Source organism: Mustela nigripes, chromosome 5 (assembly GCF_022355385.1).
Source record: "Mustela nigripes isolate SB6536 chromosome 5, MUSNIG.SB6536, whole genome shotgun sequence".
Classification (NCBI taxonomy): Eukaryota; Metazoa; Chordata; class Mammalia; order Carnivora; family Mustelidae; genus Mustela; species Mustela nigripes.
This window is the reverse complement of record NC_081561.1, coordinates 91,455,628-91,473,981: the sequence shown is the minus strand read 5'-3', so window position 1 is coordinate 91,473,981 and position 18,354 is coordinate 91,455,628. Positions and strand designations below refer to the sequence as shown.

At 41.4% G+C, this 18,354-nt stretch overlaps 1 protein-coding gene across 1 annotated transcript in view; it reads right to left on the bottom strand.

Annotated features, from left to right (window-relative positions):
- PHACTR2 (phosphatase and actin regulator 2) overlaps positions 1-16,521 on the bottom strand; it is a 191,398-nt gene extending 174,877 nt beyond the window's left edge. The window contains exon 1 of the mRNA XM_059400866.1: positions 16,342-16,521. Within this exon, the coding sequence (XP_059256849.1) occupies positions 16,342-16,354 (13 nt within the window). The 5' untranslated portion in view covers positions 16,355-16,521. The remainder of the gene's footprint in view (positions 1-16,341) is intronic.
- Positions 16,522-18,354: the final 1,833 nt, after the last annotated feature.

Here is an 18,354-nt window from a genome sequence, read left to right as displayed (position 1 = left end):
GATTATTGTAAAAGCAAAACCAAGAAGAACCCTCAAACAAAATAGAAAAACATGAAGTAAAATATAAAACTTCCTCTTTCATTTCCCAGGGATTAAGAATTGCTAATAGCTTGGGCTATGTTCTGTTCAGACATTGTTCATGCATGCACAAACAGATTCTATAACTTTCACAAGCTTTACATGCCCTCATCACATTTGCTTATTTTCAACAATAGTTCAGAACTATTTCCCTCTCCTCTGGGTATTATTACTAAGTTTCGCCCCACCTCTACATATTGAGTACAAGGGATAATTTAAGGATGCTGATATATTAGGGTGTGTTGGTGGCTCAGTTGGTTAAGCATCCGACTTTTGATTTTGGCTCTTTGATTTCAGGGTCGTGGGATGGAGCCCCATGTGGGGCTCCGCACTCAGCAGGGAGTCGACTTCGATTCTCTCTCACCTCCTCCCTCGGCGCCCCCCCCCAGCCCCATGTTCTCTCTCTCTCATAAAAATCAATCAATCAATCTCCTTTTAAAAGGATACTGATATATTTTAGGTATTTTGAAAAAGAATTTCTCTTTCTAGAGAATGTAATTAGACATGTTTAAGGAAAATGGATAAAAAGTATTGCTAGGCTGACCCTTTTTCAGATTGAGGACTGGCTTCTTTTTACTCCCTCCCTCATTCGTTCAGTATAATCAAATCCTCCTTGGGCAAAACAATTTTCTTCTACGTATATGGTACTTCCTTCTTTACGCAATACCAAATTCAATACACTTGTGACTGTAATTCTATACACTTGTGACTGTAGTTCTATACACTTGTGACTGTAATTCTTACACGTTCTGTCTTCCCCTCCAAGGAATCCTTACAAAAATATACGATTTAAATTTGGTGTAATGGCAGTCAAACAAAAAAAAAAATCAAGATTCCCAAGAACTATTCCTGGTTGTGTCAGGACTTTACCAACATCATCAAGCAGGCAGCTGTGTTTTGCATTTTTGCATCCAAGTGCTTTCCTTTCAGATTCTCCTTCTCTCCTTAAACTTTTAAAAATGTATATAATGAAAAAGTACACACGTGCCAGTGTGCTATATGGAACATTATGCAGCTTGGTGACAATGGTCCGAGCAGGGAGTCAGCCGGCAGGAATTTATATAGCACGTGAGGCTTAAGGAAATGAAGAAGGTGACGCTGCCCTCGAGCAGGGCCCTGGCCGGTGGGGAGAGCTCAGGGAGTGGGGAGCAGAAGGACTTTCACTCGGGGATGGGCGCAGGAGTCACAAGTCCGAAAGACAAACAGGAATTCTGCAATTCCGCACATGAAATATGGGGAATGGATGGAGCACACAGCAAAGCAGAGAAGTGAGAACACACAACGTTGGGGATGAGATGAGGAGTTTGGGGTGTGGGGACCCAGCCGTGTGACTAGAAGCAGGTCGGAATGTTGGTGACCCAGGCGGGTGGCCATGTGGACAAGTGCTTTGTGTGAGATCTTGACCTTTCATTTTATCCCGAGGGCACGGGCAGGATCATTGAAGATTTTGTCCAGGACTAGGAAATACACTGAGCAGCCACTTCGTCCAAGTAAATGCAAAAAAATTCACGACCTCCAGCCCCTACAATATGAATCACAGGAGAAGGACTCTGGCCCTCCTTGGGGAGGGTCTGTGCAATAGTATCCCGGACAGAAGAGAACAATCTTGATTATCTGGTTTCCCAGGCCACACAAGATAAGAAACAGCACCCATCAATGTCTTCACGTCTATAGGATGGATGGGAATGAATCTGACGGTGGTGATCATTCCACCATGTATGTGAGTCAAGTCATTGTGCTGTGCGCTGAAACTTAGCCGGTGCTGGGTGTCAGTTCTACAGAGAGCAGAAGAAAAGGAACAGCACGGGAGAGGGAAGGGCAGTGGGAGCTGCCAGAAGCGGGGTTCCGGACCACAACAGAAAGGGACAACTGAGGGTCAGAAGACGCAGACAGGAATTGGGGGGGGATGTGGGGAGCCAGCCAGGGCAGGGGGACGGTGGGGGCCTTGTGACCACCTGAGGATTCCATTAGTTAACGTTGGTAACAACGTAAAATGCATGTTGAAGTGTGAAACCAGTTTATTGTGATGTTATTCTACCGGCCGGGTATAAATCAACCCTCTGCTTGGATGAGGAAAGCGGGGCCTGTGAGTCAGCCCCAGGCCCCATGCCAACACGCGGAAGGGGACCAGCCAGGCACGGATCCTCCTTTTCCTATTCGGAGTCTAGTTTCCTTGCGCCACTCCAAATGTTAGAGTATGTTCAATTTGAGAAGGCAGGGAGCAGCGACAAAATATAAGCAAGAGCTGCAATTTAAGAATGATTCTCACTCAAAATATAAAGTTACACCTTGGCGGTGAAAGGGGAGTTTCTTCACAGCAGCTGGCCACCTGGGCTGCTCCAGAGAGAGGGGCTGGGACTACATCACCGGCTGCCCTGCTGGGTGGAGGGGGCCTGAGCAGGCTCGTGGCGCCCGGGAGCTCATTCCTGGTCTCCTGAGGTTCCTTCGTTGCCCACTCACACCAAATCGAGTAAATCAGAATAAAACACGTGCAGTCCTTCCAACATCTTCTGTCAACCCCTTTCCTAAACTAGCATCTACCTCAGTCCATCTAATTTGTCCAAATCCCCAATCTGATACTCCAATCCCTGCTCTGGAACTAGACCTCCACACTCAATCTCTGTGGGAAAATGCCAGGGCTTCCCTAATCCTCCTACTCTTGTCCCTTCCCCCGGGTTTGTACTGTCTCTCCATCTGCTCCCACCTGCCATATCAACATATGTCCTTTGTATGCTTGGTCCGCTAACTAATGAGTCTCTACTGGAATTTCCAGCTGATTTCCAGTCCCTGATCACCTGATGGCGTATCCCAGCACAGACAGCTTCAGGATAATGGATTGGAACAGTTGTGTCTCACGGACACTGTGACCAAAGCCATTTGGCTGTCCTCCCCAGAGACGGCCTTTGTGGCCGGAACAAATATAACCATTCCCCTGAAAAACAATATTGCATGCAACCCAAAAGGATAAATTGTGTTCGGCTTTTCCTTCTGTGTAAAAGTCAATGGGAATCAGATTTGGCATGGCCCATGACTCAGGAGTTGGCAAATGGCCAACCGACACTCAACCCGATCTTGTATGTTAATGCAACGTTTTCCACGTGTTGAACTGTGTATGGGGCTACTCTCTGATAATAAACAAATAAATAAATAAATCTACTTTTTGTTTGTTTGTTTGTTTCCTATCTGTAAAAGTGGAGCCGATCATTTGAAATGTTTACATAATTCACTGGCACACGGTGAGAAATGAACTATATCAGTGGATATTTTTCAAGATGAAAGGGGTATGATCAAGGTATGAACAGCATTCTAAAAAAATAAATCACTTATCTCGAGTCCTGCATTCATAACGTAATTTTGTGAACCTGGTGTTAAAATAACCCAGGCATCCAAAAGTATATTAGAAGTTTTTTTGAGTTTTGAGGCTTCATGAAAAGCTGCGTTGCAACCCCTGGGGACAAAGCCTATGCGTGTTAGTATAAGAGACATCTTTGTTTATAGACCCTTGAGATTCTGACAAAAACTGACACAAGCCAGGAAATGTAAAAGTTAACGTTGGTACTTTGGGCTAAATAGATGCTAGAGGAGCTGCTGTTTTTCCACAAAGTCTGGTTTTTAAGGACAAGGTTGGCTTTAATTTCCAACTCTCTGGCTTTTTACAATGAGAGTCATAGTCACACAGTTATTTAAACAAATGTCTTTGAACTTGCTTCATTTAAAGAAGTGACTCTGAGGTTAATGAGTGTAAAATGCTTATTGTTTAAGCAAACGAGTTGGCTCCACCTACTGACGTCTCCTGGGTAAGTGCCACAGACTGAGCAGGAGGGTTTCTGTGAGGACCAAAGTCTCACGCAGGAAACCCAAGATACTTTCACTCTTCCACCACGCTGACTGTTCTCTAAGGTCATGATTGGTCATCTTTCCCTTCATCCCCTTATTAAAAATGCCCTAAATGGAGCTGCTTGTTAAAAAACAACAAAAACAACAATGGTTGCCAAATTTCTCTTACTGAGTAAATAACACCCAAGTAATATGAAATGCAAAGAGAGGCATCCAGCAGGTGGTAAGTTAAAGGCCTGTGGGTGGATAAGGTTTTAAGCAGGTCCCTGTGAACAGTGGGGAGCTTCGCTGAGGGCCTCTCCACCGTGAGTGGATACAAAATGCACCACCACTCCCAGGCAGCAGTCTCACCGAGAGATGCTTTGTTTCCAGGTCGACGAAGGCCTCCAGGAGGCCAGACACAGCGTTTTTGTAAATGACACGCAAGATCTTTAAGCTTCTAATAATTATGTACTTTTATATCACAACAATCAATTTTCTCAATAAGACACAAAGCAGAGGAAACCTGCTTTGTCTGAACGGCTTCTTTATATCTCTCCCTTAGACTGACAATGGGTCTTAATGGGGTGTGCGGTGGTATCTGCAGTGAAATCCTCTCCTCGTTGTTGTTTTGATTCAGCGACCCTTCTTCCCATGGGAGATTCTGAATTAGTAGGTTGTGATGTGGGGCTGGGATGGTGATTGACTGAAAGGTGGATAAATATATAGGAAAGAAGACAGACGATAGGTAGGAAGGTAAATAGGCAGACAAACAGATAGCTAGACATAAACAGGTAGGTAGGTAGATAGACAAATTTTAATTCTACAAGTGATTTTGATGGGCTCTCCATGGCTCCTCTCTTAAGTGGTATATGGCCGCGTCATTCAACTACCAATAAAAATTGATTCATACTTTCTCTGTAAGTACTAGCACACAATAAAAAAGGCACCTCGGGCTTTATTTCAGCCAGTTTTTGAAAACGTAGTTTCTGTCAGGTGTTGTGTGAAGTGAGGAGTTCACAAAGGAGACATGCCCTTGTCCTTGAGGAGCACGTGGCCTCGTCAAACAGGCAGACACAAAAAGTAGCTTTACAGTTTACCTGCTAATGTGCTAGTGGGTAGGAGTGTGTTCTGCGGAAGGAGAGGAAAGAGAACACTAATTCTACCCAGAAGAACTACAGAAGACTCCACAGAGGAAGGGACACTTGAGCTGGGTCTTACTCAAGGAGAAGGCTCTTCAAGACGGCAGGAAGGGATGGGGGAAAGTCAGAGGTTTCCACAGAGAAGGATCAGCATGTTTAAATTACGTGTGTTTCTAAGGTGTATTGAGAAGTGGGTGAGGGGGGATGGGGAGAAGGGCCATTAGGATGGGGATATGAGGTGCCCTTGTAGGGCAAGGGGTGATGCCACAGGCAGACTAGGATGAGGGCTGGACCCTTGGAAGGCTCCTTTGTTATTCTGGGCGGGGGAGGGGAGAAGAGGATGCTTCATTTGTAGAAACCTTTAGAGTTAGGATCGAGTCCAGCAGTGGGCTCTCTGCTCAGCAGGGAGCCTGCTTCCTTCTCTCTCTCTCTCTGCCTCTCTGTCTGCTTGTGATCTGTCTCTGTCAAATAAATAAATAAATAAATAAAATCTTTAAAAAAATACTTATAGAGTTAAAAACTCTATAAGTATAGAGTCACTTTTTCAAGCGATCCTCATAACCACATGAAATAATTACATTTTTACTGAATGTTATTGTTCTCATTAAAAGGTATTCATTAAGCCAGTGTAAAAAGCACCAGTTATCAACCAAAATACTCAGAAAACAAGCTATCAAATCATCCCTCACTTTAATATTTAAGATCAGTTCAAAATGATCTTAAACTCATTCTGAGGTGTGTGTGTGCATGCGTGTGTGCGTGTGTGTGCGTGTGTGTTTTTGGAGGGGAGAAGTATAAGATGGAACAGGACCTATTTCTCTATCACTAAAAAGCAGGACGCCTCTGGTGAGTCACATGATATAACAAATATAGCATCGGTGTCTAATAGTGGCTCTGACCCAGCCAGTCGGCACAGATACACAGTTAGTGACGATTAAATCATAGCAGTGCTATTTGGGGTCTAATAATGTACCTCTTCTGTTATATAAAACTTGACAAGGGATGTTTAACATCTCTTATTAGTTAAAACTCACATGTAAAATCTCACTAGATAATCGTTTTTGCCACCATGGTGACTCTTCACTCAGTATTTAATTTGCCTGGGAGACACTGGAGGAGAAAACACACTTCCTGATTAGGAAGTAGGTGATTAAGTCTCTCCAGAGCTGCCTTCTTTGATCAGGTCCATAAACTCCAGAAGGATGGGTTACGGAAAGCTTGAATTCCGTTTACTTTATTCCTATCCTGATATGTCTTCCAGAAGCACGCTCTTGACTCTGCTTTTTTTTCTTTCAGCTGTATCCTTGGAGACTTTACTCTCTGAGCCTCTGGTCCCACCTGCCATCAGGGAAGTCCGGGGCACAAATCCTCAGCTAGATTGGCCTGATACTCAGGGAAACAGGGAGGGGGCAGACAAGTCAGCTTCTTACTCCTACAAGGTAGTTATTTCTGAGGGTTGGTCTTATTTGTTTTCACCCTGGTTGTCCATTTGAATATTCTGGGGAACTTTTAAACAAATACCAGTGTCCTGACCCCTCTCCAGGGACTCTGATCTAATTTGTTCAGGGTGAGGTCCAGAGATTGGAATATGTTAAAAGCTCTCTAGGTGATTCTAATGGGCAGCCAGACTTGAGAGCAACCACTCTAATTCGTTGGAGGACACAACAGATGGCTCTGATGTGCCAACTGGCCTCAAGATGCCTACAATCTGGTTGGGGGGAAAAAAAGATGCAAATAGAAAGTAATCTCAGAATACCATCAAGTACAAAGCTCTGCGGTGAGTTCTTTTAGTGCCCTGAGAAGAGACAGGACTCCAAGGCCAGTTGGGAAGATGGGGTATGTGCTGGGTCTTGAAAGGTGGCTGAGATTTTGTTACGTTCCCTCTTCCCATCCCCACTGCCATCACCCCAACCAAGCACTTTCTAAGAAGATTTCACTCTTAGGAACTTCCATCTTGCTTCTCTCCTCTCTGTTCTTCCCATGTTTATGCCTTGAAATCATCAATCCTACCAGGCCATGCCTCTGCCTCAAACCCTTCCAAGGCCCCTGCGAGCTTGTAGAACTATGTCGAATCTCAGACCCTCCATGACTGGTCTGGTGGTCTTTCTCATTACCAGTCCCTTCCTAGCAAGATGATCTTGCTTTTGTTCCTCAAATATCCCCATCCCTTTCCTGTCTTGGGGCTTCTGTATCTGCTGGTCACTCTGCTTGGGACACTTTTTCCCTGGCTCTCAAGGGACTGATTTCCTTTTACTCCTCAGGTCTCAGGCTGCATGTCACCTTCTCAGGGAGGCTGTCCTTGACCAGCCAGTCTGGAGTATTCCTCCACCCCAACCTCGTTCCCTATCCACATGCCAGTTTATGAACTTAACAGGTCTAATCACGACTCAAGAGTTTTCTCTCTTCATTATTAAGTTTTGCTTTTCCTGCTAGAAGGAGCTTCTATGATGTCAAGCTTTGGCTCATTCCTTGGTGTCCATGCTACCAGCACAGTGCCTGGCTCAGAGTTAGTGACAGAGAAACAGCTGGATATATGGATGAAAGAATGAACAGCGAGGAGGGGATGGCATTGTAGGTGGGAAGAAACAAGAACAAAGAGAAGGGAGGAGTCTTGTATAGAACACACAGAAGACCAGACCTGTGGAAGCAGAAGATACGTGGGCTATAACTGAAATAAGGGTGAGCAAGTCATGTACAGTTACTGATAGCTGTTACTAATGAAAGTCAGAATTGAAACTTCACATCTGTTAAGGTGTAAGAAAACTGCACCAGGACCAAATGACTCAGGTCTAAGAAAGGAAATCATGTCTCTAAAACCCAGAAGGTAATGGAGCATAATTTTAGTCACTATACATAATTAGAAGATAAAATATTTGGAAAAAACTGGTTTATGTGAGGAAATTCAAAGTGTAATTTGGGGGGACAGATAGCTGGATGTTGGGGGTCCATCTTCTATCATGAGAGACTGTGGACTCTGAGAAGCAAACTGAGGGTTTTAGAGGGGAGGGGTGTGGGGACTTAGGTGAGCTTGGTGGTGGGTATTAAGGAGGGCTCCTATTGCATGGAGCCCGGGGTGTGGTGCATAAACGATGTATCTCGGAACACTGAAAAAATAAAATAAAATGAAAAAAATTATTCAGAATTACTTATGGAAAAAGTCTGTATGTACTTTGTGTCAAACATGTGTTAACCTATCTCTGAAACCACTACTTCTCTTGACTTATCTGTCGAAATTTGAATAAATGAGAGTATTATTTCACAGCATGTCTTCCAATCTTGTAGTGGTTCAGAGTCATGGAGAGTCTGAAAAGAGGTAATGCACAATGTAACATGTTAGCATTACTGGGGAAGGATCTAGTTATGCACAGGTGTGGTGAAAGCAAAACCCCCATTATTCCGTGATCTTCCTTGAACTATGATCTTTCTAGAGGAAAATGAGAGCGTAAGTTTCTTCCATATTCCAGAAAAAAATTGTCTAAATATTAAACTATCACTTAAAAATACTTCTATGCCTCTTTTCATAATTTCTATTAATGATCCTAATGTTATAATACCCTTCAAATGAAATTTTTAAAGATTTATTTTTATTTTAGAGAGAGAGAGTAGGTTGGGGGTGGAGGTAAGGGACAGGGGAGGGGGAGAGAGAAACTCAAGAAGACTCCGCTCTGAGCATGAAGCCCGACACAGGGCTCTATCCTAGGACCCTGAGATTAGACCTGAGCTGAAAACAAGAGTTGGTTGCTTAATTGACTGCGCCACCCAGGCGCCCCTACAGTCCCGGCTTCAAATGAAATTTTTGAATATTTTTTTATGGCAGTAATAAATCTCATAGGTGGACTCTATAAAAAGGTATTCTATTTTATGAATGATTGTGAAAGACACTTCACAACTACCTTTTTTTCTTACACATGTACTGATCTCTAGTAAACTATTCAGATACATGATAATACCGTGTTTGACACTGAAATTTGAAAATGAATTTCCTTTTGGAAAAATTGTCCTAAATTAATGAAATGACATATTTGATTTAATTTTGAAGCATTTCTTATATGATTCCTACATCCCAGGCACTGGACTTGATGACACAGAAGATATAAAGTTGAAGAACCTCTAGCCTCAAAGAAATGTGAGATTAAAAATATGCTGGGTTGAATTTTGCTATCATCAAAAAAATCTGGATTCAAGTTTATAAATCACCCACAAATTTATTGAGTGAGTTCGTACTTAGCCTCAGTTTCCCCATGTTTGACTTGGGGAAAATATTCTTTACTCACCAAAAGATTGCAAGTATTAAAAAAGAGAGAGAGAGAGAGAATGGTTGCAAGTATTAAGGATGTAACAGGTGTAAAATACTGAAATTGATGTCTGGAGCATAATAGGGCTTCAAAAAAGGTAATCATTCTTCCTTTCAAGACATTTAATATTGAGTTAAATATGACTTGCCTTTGTTATATACACTCTCAATGCCTGACTTATAAACTAGAACTTCAAAATTAACTTCTTTACATATAAAACCTCCTAACGTCCCTTTTTAACAATGCATATGAAATGTTATTTGAATCAATAAAACCTGCACATTACTCCTAATTTCAAAGGCGTAGTTGCATTCCATTCATTTCCAAAGGTGACTAAGTCTAGCTGCCTCTCCTTCTTCCCTGCATCTGAGGGTGATGTTAATGAGCAATGAAATGCCCCAAAGCCTAGAAATAAGGAAGGAGGAATCCTGGACATAAATGACACAGATACTTAATTTCAGAATAAGCAAGCTCTGATATTTATCCAAGTGAATAGTTTGCTAGTTCTCCCAAAATGGCTTCTATATGAGGAAACAGAAAATGGAGAATTCAGGAGAGGAAGAATAGGATGAAAATGAAAAGCAAAAATGAAAATGAAGGGATTTTAACAGTGATTCTCAAATCTGAGTTCTACACCCTGTTACCAGGCATCCCCCAGAGAACCTGTGGTTAATATGACCGGGAAAGGCTGCAATCTCGATTCTAGATTGTGGGACTTCACAACAAATATTAGCACAGGTAAGGAATTCTGTGTTAATTCTATTAGCATGTGTGAAAAAGGAGTGAGATTTAACTACTATCCTATGGCATTCATGTGCGATGACATATCGTTTAGAAAATGTTGGGTTACGGATTTCCCTACTCTGCCACCAAAACGCTTCCTTGCGGACTCTCCGTATCTCTTCTATTGTTTCTTCTTGACCCAAGCAAGCTACCTGACAAGAATTCCTATTTTATTTTATGGACATAGGAAAATTCCTTTTGCCTTTGGAAAGATGAGTGGTTGCAAAGGAAAAAAACCACTCAGAACTAATTCTAACAATCGGGGGGAAAAAAAACCCCAAATCCAAAATTTTGTTTTAGAAACAATGACTTTGTCATCCTTCCCTACACTCTGAAGCCGAGACTGTTGGTTCATTCTCAGGAGGTCAAAGCCCCCCCTGAATTAGAGTACAAACTCAGAATCAGACCCATAAATACAAACTGATGGTTTCTAGAGGGGTGGGGCTGGGGAAATGGTCCAATGTGTGAAGGGCAGTGGGAGACACAGGCTTCCAGTTATGGAAAGAAGAAGTCACGGGTATAAAAGGTACAGCATAGGGAATATATCGATGATACTACAACAGCGTTGTATGGAAACAGATGGTGAATACAGAATAATGTATAATAAACTTGGTGTATTCACTACGGTGAATACAGAATAATGTATAATAAACTTGGTGAATCACTATGTTGTCTACCTGAAACTAATGTATAATAATTTGCCAACTGTACTCCAAATAAAAACAAACAAACAAACAAGAAAATTTAGTACACTTTTCAAGTACTTTTATGTACATGAACCTATATTTCCTTTGACTTCTACAATAATAATGGCACGTTGAAAAGAAACATTCCAAAAAGCAATAAAATTCTTTATTAAATTTTAATCTCTCCCTGAGAAAAATAGCTTTACATGAAACTGAGGTGTTCTTAGAAATACTTATTTGAGGGCACCTGGGTGGCTTAGTTCGTCAAATGTTGGCTTTCAGCTCAGGTCATGATCCCAAGGTCCTGGGATGGAGCCCCACGTCAGGCCCCCTCAGCCGGGAGTCTGCCTCTCCCTCTCCCTCTGTCCCTCCTCTGCTTCTCATTGTCTCTCTCAAATAAATAAATAGATAAAGTCTTAAAAAAAAAAAAGAAATACTTATTTGATGAACTATAAAATGCTACAATATCACAATGGACTTCACAATAAACGCAAAGGAAAATACTGTAATTACTTGTTTTATAGCAAATAAAATATTCAATAATAAGCATTTTTATGATGTAAGAGGCATTTCGGAAAATAAGAATCAATTTCTTTTTTAATTGAAAAGAAAATCTGTTCGAGATTTTTGTCAAGTATGTTAAAAGAACTAGCAACACTATGTTCTCCTACATTGAAGCTTTTAACCCCAAACTGAAAAATGCACACACAAGCACATATATAAAATGCATTATATGCATGCAAATGTATGTATATGTATGTATGTGTGTATATAACATTATATTCCTAAAATGTGTCACGGTTAACAAAACTATAGCTACTAAAACCAAGATATCATGGAAGTAAGAGATGAGAGGAAAAAAAATTTAAATTGCACCAAATATAGTTTTCAAACATAGTCAAATGTCCTAGAAAGCATTCATTTCCAAAACAAATTAATTCACATAGGAAAGTCTGCTCCATTAGGTAACCCTTCTCCTGAATCACCATCTGTAGCTGTTTAGGAACTTGGCGATGGCAGCCCTAGCTGCTAAGGTAGATTCTCCTAGGAAGGTTTTTTGAACCAATTTGAAATAAAATATTTGTGCTTACATTTTCTTATATAACAGCCTAGCCTTTACCAAAATTATTTCAATGCTTAGGGGCATGTTTCTCTGGACCTGGTCTTGTCTCCATCTGCTTTGACAATATTGTCAAGAAGCATTTGAAAGTCTCTTTTCTCTACATCACCTATAGGATCCCCCCACAGCCTGGGGGGCCTGGGATAAGGAAGCAGTAATTGCTGTTGGGTTTACTGGGATGAACTAAACAAATCAGATAAAAATAGAAAAGATTTTAAATTGGAGGTAACAAACAAAAAAACCTGCATTATTCCAAATCCATGGTTAGTAAGGAATTTTATGTGCATGTACACCTCTGTGTGTGTGTGTGTGTGTGTAAGTCGCCACTGAACAGCTATTGGGGCTAGTGGGTAACATAGAGGTATTTCAAACTCAACAAGCCCCAAATAGAACTCATTGATTTACTTTAAAACTCCCCTGTGTCCCATAGTATAGGATTATTATGATCCTAGATTCTCACTAGAAACCCCCAAAGTTTGCTTTGATTGGTCTCCTCCCCCTACCTCCTCATCTACTCATCAGGCTCTCCTAATGCAATGCACCCTTCCATCCTACCCCCATTTCACCATTGACCTCAAGTTCCAATTATGCTCTTGGTACAGCCACATGACTGGTGTCTGCCTCGAAGTGCTTACCTTTCCACACCATCATCACACTGCGAGAGCCATCCTGCTAGAGGACATATTTATTCATAAAGCAATCCTGCTTCAATTTTTGGATGGTTCTTTAAAGAGCCAACATGCCTTGAGAAGGACCGTATAACAGCCACTGTACCAAATTTTATGTGTAGTATCTTATTTTCTCTTCACAACAATCCTATGAGATGGATACAGTTATTGTTGGCACTCAAAATTGATAAAATAAAGGAATGGGCTTTAGATAGCTTGTTCATGGTCACTAGGTTGGTTGGTGGCAGAGCCAGTGTTCATCTCAGATCATCTGATACTCTTGATCATTTCTTTATGAATCTTCCCTCAATCTGGTTCCCTAATAACCTCCCAGACTTTTTTTTACAACAAACTGGTGGACTGTGAATTTCTAAAATTTATTTACTGTGCCTCAAGGGTCAAAAGCCTGGAAGTCACTAGGCTGGGATGTAAGCGGTGGGGGTGGGGGAGTGCACAGTGATTCTCCCACCCACCAGCTCCCTTCCAAACGAGGGTGCCTCTTATTACCACACTCGGTAGTGGAAACACCCTGATCTCAAGCAATGAAAAATCTGCCCCACCAAGCCTGCAGAACTTTTGATAATACTCTGTCCCTGTAGAATATGAAATAACATTTCAAAAGCATGGTTTTTCCGACATCAATCACACACTGCTAATCAACTTTGCTGCAACATCGCTTCCAAGACTCATTCAAGAGAACCACTTGAGGAAGGGGAGGGAGAGGATACCAAAGCAGGGGCAGAAGAACCTCGACTGAGGCTGTAGTCACAGACTTGGTACCGGTAAAGGACCACCGCTTAAGTTGTTACAGAATTTATAAGAAGAAACGGTCACATAAAAAAGAAGAAGAAAAGGTTAGATATTGCTAATACTGCCCTGACGTATTCCACACGCACTGTTTGATAAATATTTTATTGTTATTCCAGGAAAAGCTTTTAAAGGAATACCTAAGCCAGCAATTATAGGGGAGGGATGTCTCCTTCTCAGAGATGGTAGGCATGCCAAAGACAGCTCTCTGTAAGGAAAGGGTGGACAGACTCACATGCTTGCTGAACTGTGCACAGACAGGCGTAAAGAGCCGGAGGCCCAGGCAGCACACTCTTCCTATGTGTTAACGGCAGGAACTGGGAACATATCTCCAATGCAATGTTGTGTGTGATGTTAATACATGAGATGTGCTGGGCGTGTGTGTGTGTGTGTGTGTACTCTTAGTTGTGTTTCTGCCTCATAATTATCCAAACCCCAAAACAGAAAGCCCTGCCGGAAGAAGGTTTTGAAGCTGCTGATTTAATGGTGAGAACTGTATCCAGCTCTGACCTGCCAGCCTCGGCCATTGGGGCCTGAACCCATCACTGACTGGACATATTTAGGCAGACTGTTTAAATCAAATGGGAGAAACTGCAGTGCTCCAAGTTAACGGGGGGGGGGGGGGTCTTCGTCTAATGCTGAAGGTATTTCCAGGGATTTTTTTGTTTGTTTGTTTGTTATTTTTTTATTTTTATTTTACTTTATTTTTTTGGCCACTTACCAGTACTATCTTAAATGCCTTGCCATAGTCAATTCAATTTATTGAAGTGCATGTGTGTGATGAATGTTTACATTTCCCTGCTATAAGAGAAGCTGTTTACGTCATCAAAAAATTACCATGAAAAGTCATCACTGACAGCTACTTGGCCATTATAAGATGTTATTTCTGAAGTATTCAAACAATGCAAATTAAAAGCCTATTATTCCACTCGAAGGCATATATACCTATATTGGAAGTTTCACCAAAAATTTGCAATGATCTAGAAATTGCTGCTTTAAAAGTCACTTGACAAGGTGCATAAATATTCTTTCTTAAAAAAGATTTTGTTTATTTATTTGACAGAGACAGCAAGAGAGCACACAGGCAGAGCAGCAGAAGGAGAGGGAGAAACAGGTTCCCCACTGAGCAGGGAGCCCAATGGGGGGCTCGATCCCAGGACCCTAGGTCCATGACCTGAGCTGAAGGCGGTCACTTAACCAACTGAGCCACCCAGGCGCCCCAAAGTGGATAAATATTCTTAAATGTGTCAGGGGCAGAGGTATTTTATTAATGCTATTTGAGAGCATAAATAAATATAAGTACAAATTGAGAAAACACTTATCCCCCCAAGCTATAGTTAGACTAAGAGTAAATCATAACCCTCAGCATTTTTTATACCTATAAAAAGGCTGTTACAGTAGTTTCTTTCCTTTTCTTAAATGGCTTTTAAATAAATATATGAGTCAGTTAAGAAAGGCATTTACTTGAATTAAAGTGATAATTCTGCCAGGACATTAGTATAATTAATTGTGGGTGGCAGAAGTTTTAAATGAGGCTAAATTAGGGATTCTGGTTTATTTATTTTTTACTCTCTCTACCTCTATAATTAGAGAACTTTTTGGTGGATCTTGAAATTGTGCCTTGTCATGGATTATCCTACCTATGACAAGCCTCATGGCATATTTTTTTAATGACCAAAATGGGGGTTATAATATACACATACACATATATGCATTTACATCAAACCAGCATCCTTCCTACTACTACTATTGCTACTACACACACACACACACACACACACACACACGTGTGCGCACGCCCTCTCTCACACACACACACGCACACACTCCTCCGACACTTGTTTTGTCTCTTCCACAACCCTGAAATTCTCCTCCCTAATATTTCACGGTTCCAATTCATTTCAACGCCTTCAACATCAAATACAAAATTATTTTAGTCACAGAGTTTATTCCTGGTAAACTACTTCATAAAAGAACTCCAAATTTCTTCTTGCCTTGCCTTCAAAATTTCTGCTCGCCAAGGTTACTACCTGCAACCAAGGTCTGAAATAGCCACATGTCACAAACAATCGTGTTTTACTAAACACGGTGGTCTTCCCGAGGAGGAGGGCGTGTTTTGAATGCTGCACCCGGTCAGCAGGTCTGACCACTTCTCGAGGCACTGGAGGGCATCACTACGAGAAACTGAACTAATGAGGTTCAGGAGACAGAGAACCCACAACCCATTTGGGAGAATTCTGCAGTTAGTGTCAATAATACTGAAATGAGGAAAAGATACCTTCTAAAAGTTCAATACAGCAAAGAAAAAAAAGTCCTGCGGGAGAGATAATTTTATGCTCATCATGTAACTAGAATTAGAGTATTTCAACAGCTCTATCTGTCCAGCTGGCAAGACATTAAAAACAAACACATTTTAAAAAGGTCCATACATGATGGGCCACTCATGTCTACACTCTGAAATTAAAACTCAGAGGATATTGAAACATTGTCTACATTTCATCCTAATGTGAAGACGCAGCCCAAGACCCAAGAACTCATCTGCTATTACACTGGGCAGATTTAACGCTGGGAAAAAAAAAAAAAATTGTCTTTAGCTCATTAAGCCCATCTACCTTTTGCTACCCCTTCATAATAGTTTTTTTATCAACTGTATGCATTTTTCACAAAAGGATCGCACAGCACACTTCACGCAGCCTAAAGAAAATAACAGTGCAGTCTGGAAAAAGGGGAATGTGGAATTAGAATCTGCATTCCCAATCGCTGAACTTCAAAGCAAACACTGATCGCCTAGTGGACAATGCAGCAGGGTTAGCACATTCCATGTCTCCTGGGCTTGAACACTGAAGTGCAGAATAAGACCAACAAATCAGCAAACCTTCTGCAGCAAAGAATGCAGCCTGCAAACGAGCCCAGAGGCTGCGAAGAATTCACGCTGGCTTTACCTACCGGCATTGTCCATGTCTCAGGAGTGGCGAGGCGGGTTCTGTAAGCCTGGCAGCCGGGGAGCCCCAGCTCCTCTCCTGGCTAACGAAGCACCCTGCCCTTCTGCTGATTATGAATCCTTGCTGGCAGCACACAGAGCATACTTCATGCACTGTCTGCAGGAGACACCGCCAGGAAATTTATACCTCCAAGGATGACAAACAGCCATTAGCTCCATTACAGGCTGATTAAGAGAGACTGAGCCTATCAAGTGGATACTTGAATCCACTGGGGTTTTCACCTCTGTTCCAAGCAAAGGAGAAGAAAAAAAAAATCACTGCAATGTTGAACGTACTGCACATTTCAGAAAAGAAGTGCACGTGCTATGCAGAACACGGTGCTTTTCCAAAAGATGCCCTAGCAAACACAAGCAGCAAGAGGCATAGATAATTAAAAGGTAAAAAGGAATCTTTAAAACCTTAATGAATTATCCTTTCTTTGGGGCCGATCTAAATGTGGTCCAGCCTTTATCACTGACATCACCGAATGACTGGGCAACTTTTCAATTTAGGATTTTAAAGTTTGTGGTTGTGGTTTTGTCACTATCATTGGGGGTGGGCAGGGAAGAACAGAAAAACCATTTTCAAATAAAGGCTCTCTCATTTCTGCTCTAATTAAATGCAAAGGAGCTGAGTATTGTCATCCTGCTTTAGTTTTGTTTTCATCATGACGAGGTGTCCCTATTCCTGGTCAGAATTTCTGCCCACCTATCCTCGCAGAGAAATTCAGAGGAATTTCACTAACCATCACCAATAACACTAGAAAGAACTGTCAAAAGATATCAGGGGACCTTTCCACATGTTATAGTCTGTAGCCACCTAAGGAACAGAAAGCTGAGGATCAAGAAAAATGCATTTATGAGCACAGGAAAGTACATTTCTTTTCTTTAATTTGACCATGCAAAGACACAAAGGCACCTAAAACTACTTAGGATATCAAGGCATGAAGATGGGCGGAGTGCTGAAGAAATTGTGTGTCCTAGCCTGTGGCTGTTATGACACTCTGTTCTGGGGACAGCACAACTCTGATGTCTACATGCTCTCAGATACAGTGAAAACATTTACAGCACCCTCATTTGACCTGTGATACAATGAATCTACAGGACAGTAAGGGTCTACAGCTTTTTTATTTGACAAGATTTAAAAAAACAGTGGTGGTGTTATCAGACCCTCAGGGTTGTTCCATTGGAAAAGCAATTCACTTATTTCACATTTCTGTATACCACTGGCATTCCTGGTGACAAACCACTTGCAAATTATTTATAATCTTGTCTTCCATTTCCACAGCTTCCAAGTATGTTTTTACCATTACTTCCGGTTTCCCTATAGATTTGAGGTTCCCTCATTGTTTAACCAAAAGAGTCCATTTATGATATCCGTACTAGTACAAAAATATTTTCTTCAAAGAAAAGTTGAATTTTTGCCTTGAGACTTTATCCCCCTTATTTCAATTCTGTCACAATTCTGAAGACATAGCACTCTATTAATTTAAAAAAAAAAAATCTTCATATCGGCTTTTTTAAATGCCCGAATCCCGTAAGACTGCAATCACTGTGGCTTGCGTACCTTGTCTGCTTGCCCTGATTAGGACCGCCAAGCACCCAGACGGAGAGTCATCGGTAGAAATCTAGGGCAAGTGAGCTAGGAGTTAACAGGAAAATATGAATGACAAAAGGAACGACAAAATTTCATGAAGTTTGGTATTTTGGTAAGCAGAAGCTAAGAAGTATTATGTCCTGACAGTGCACATTGACCCCTATGAACACATTTGTATTGGCTCTTGTACACGGTTCAAAATGAGACTCTCGATTATTTTCATTAATACAATTCAGTCACCAAATTATAAATGGATTGCATGCCAAACGTTTGTTTTGTCGGTCATTTGAAAAAACATTTGTTCTCATAAATACTGATTAGGTTCCAAGGACAGACCATTAAACGCTGCTTAACTCATGACATGATTTATATAATGACCATA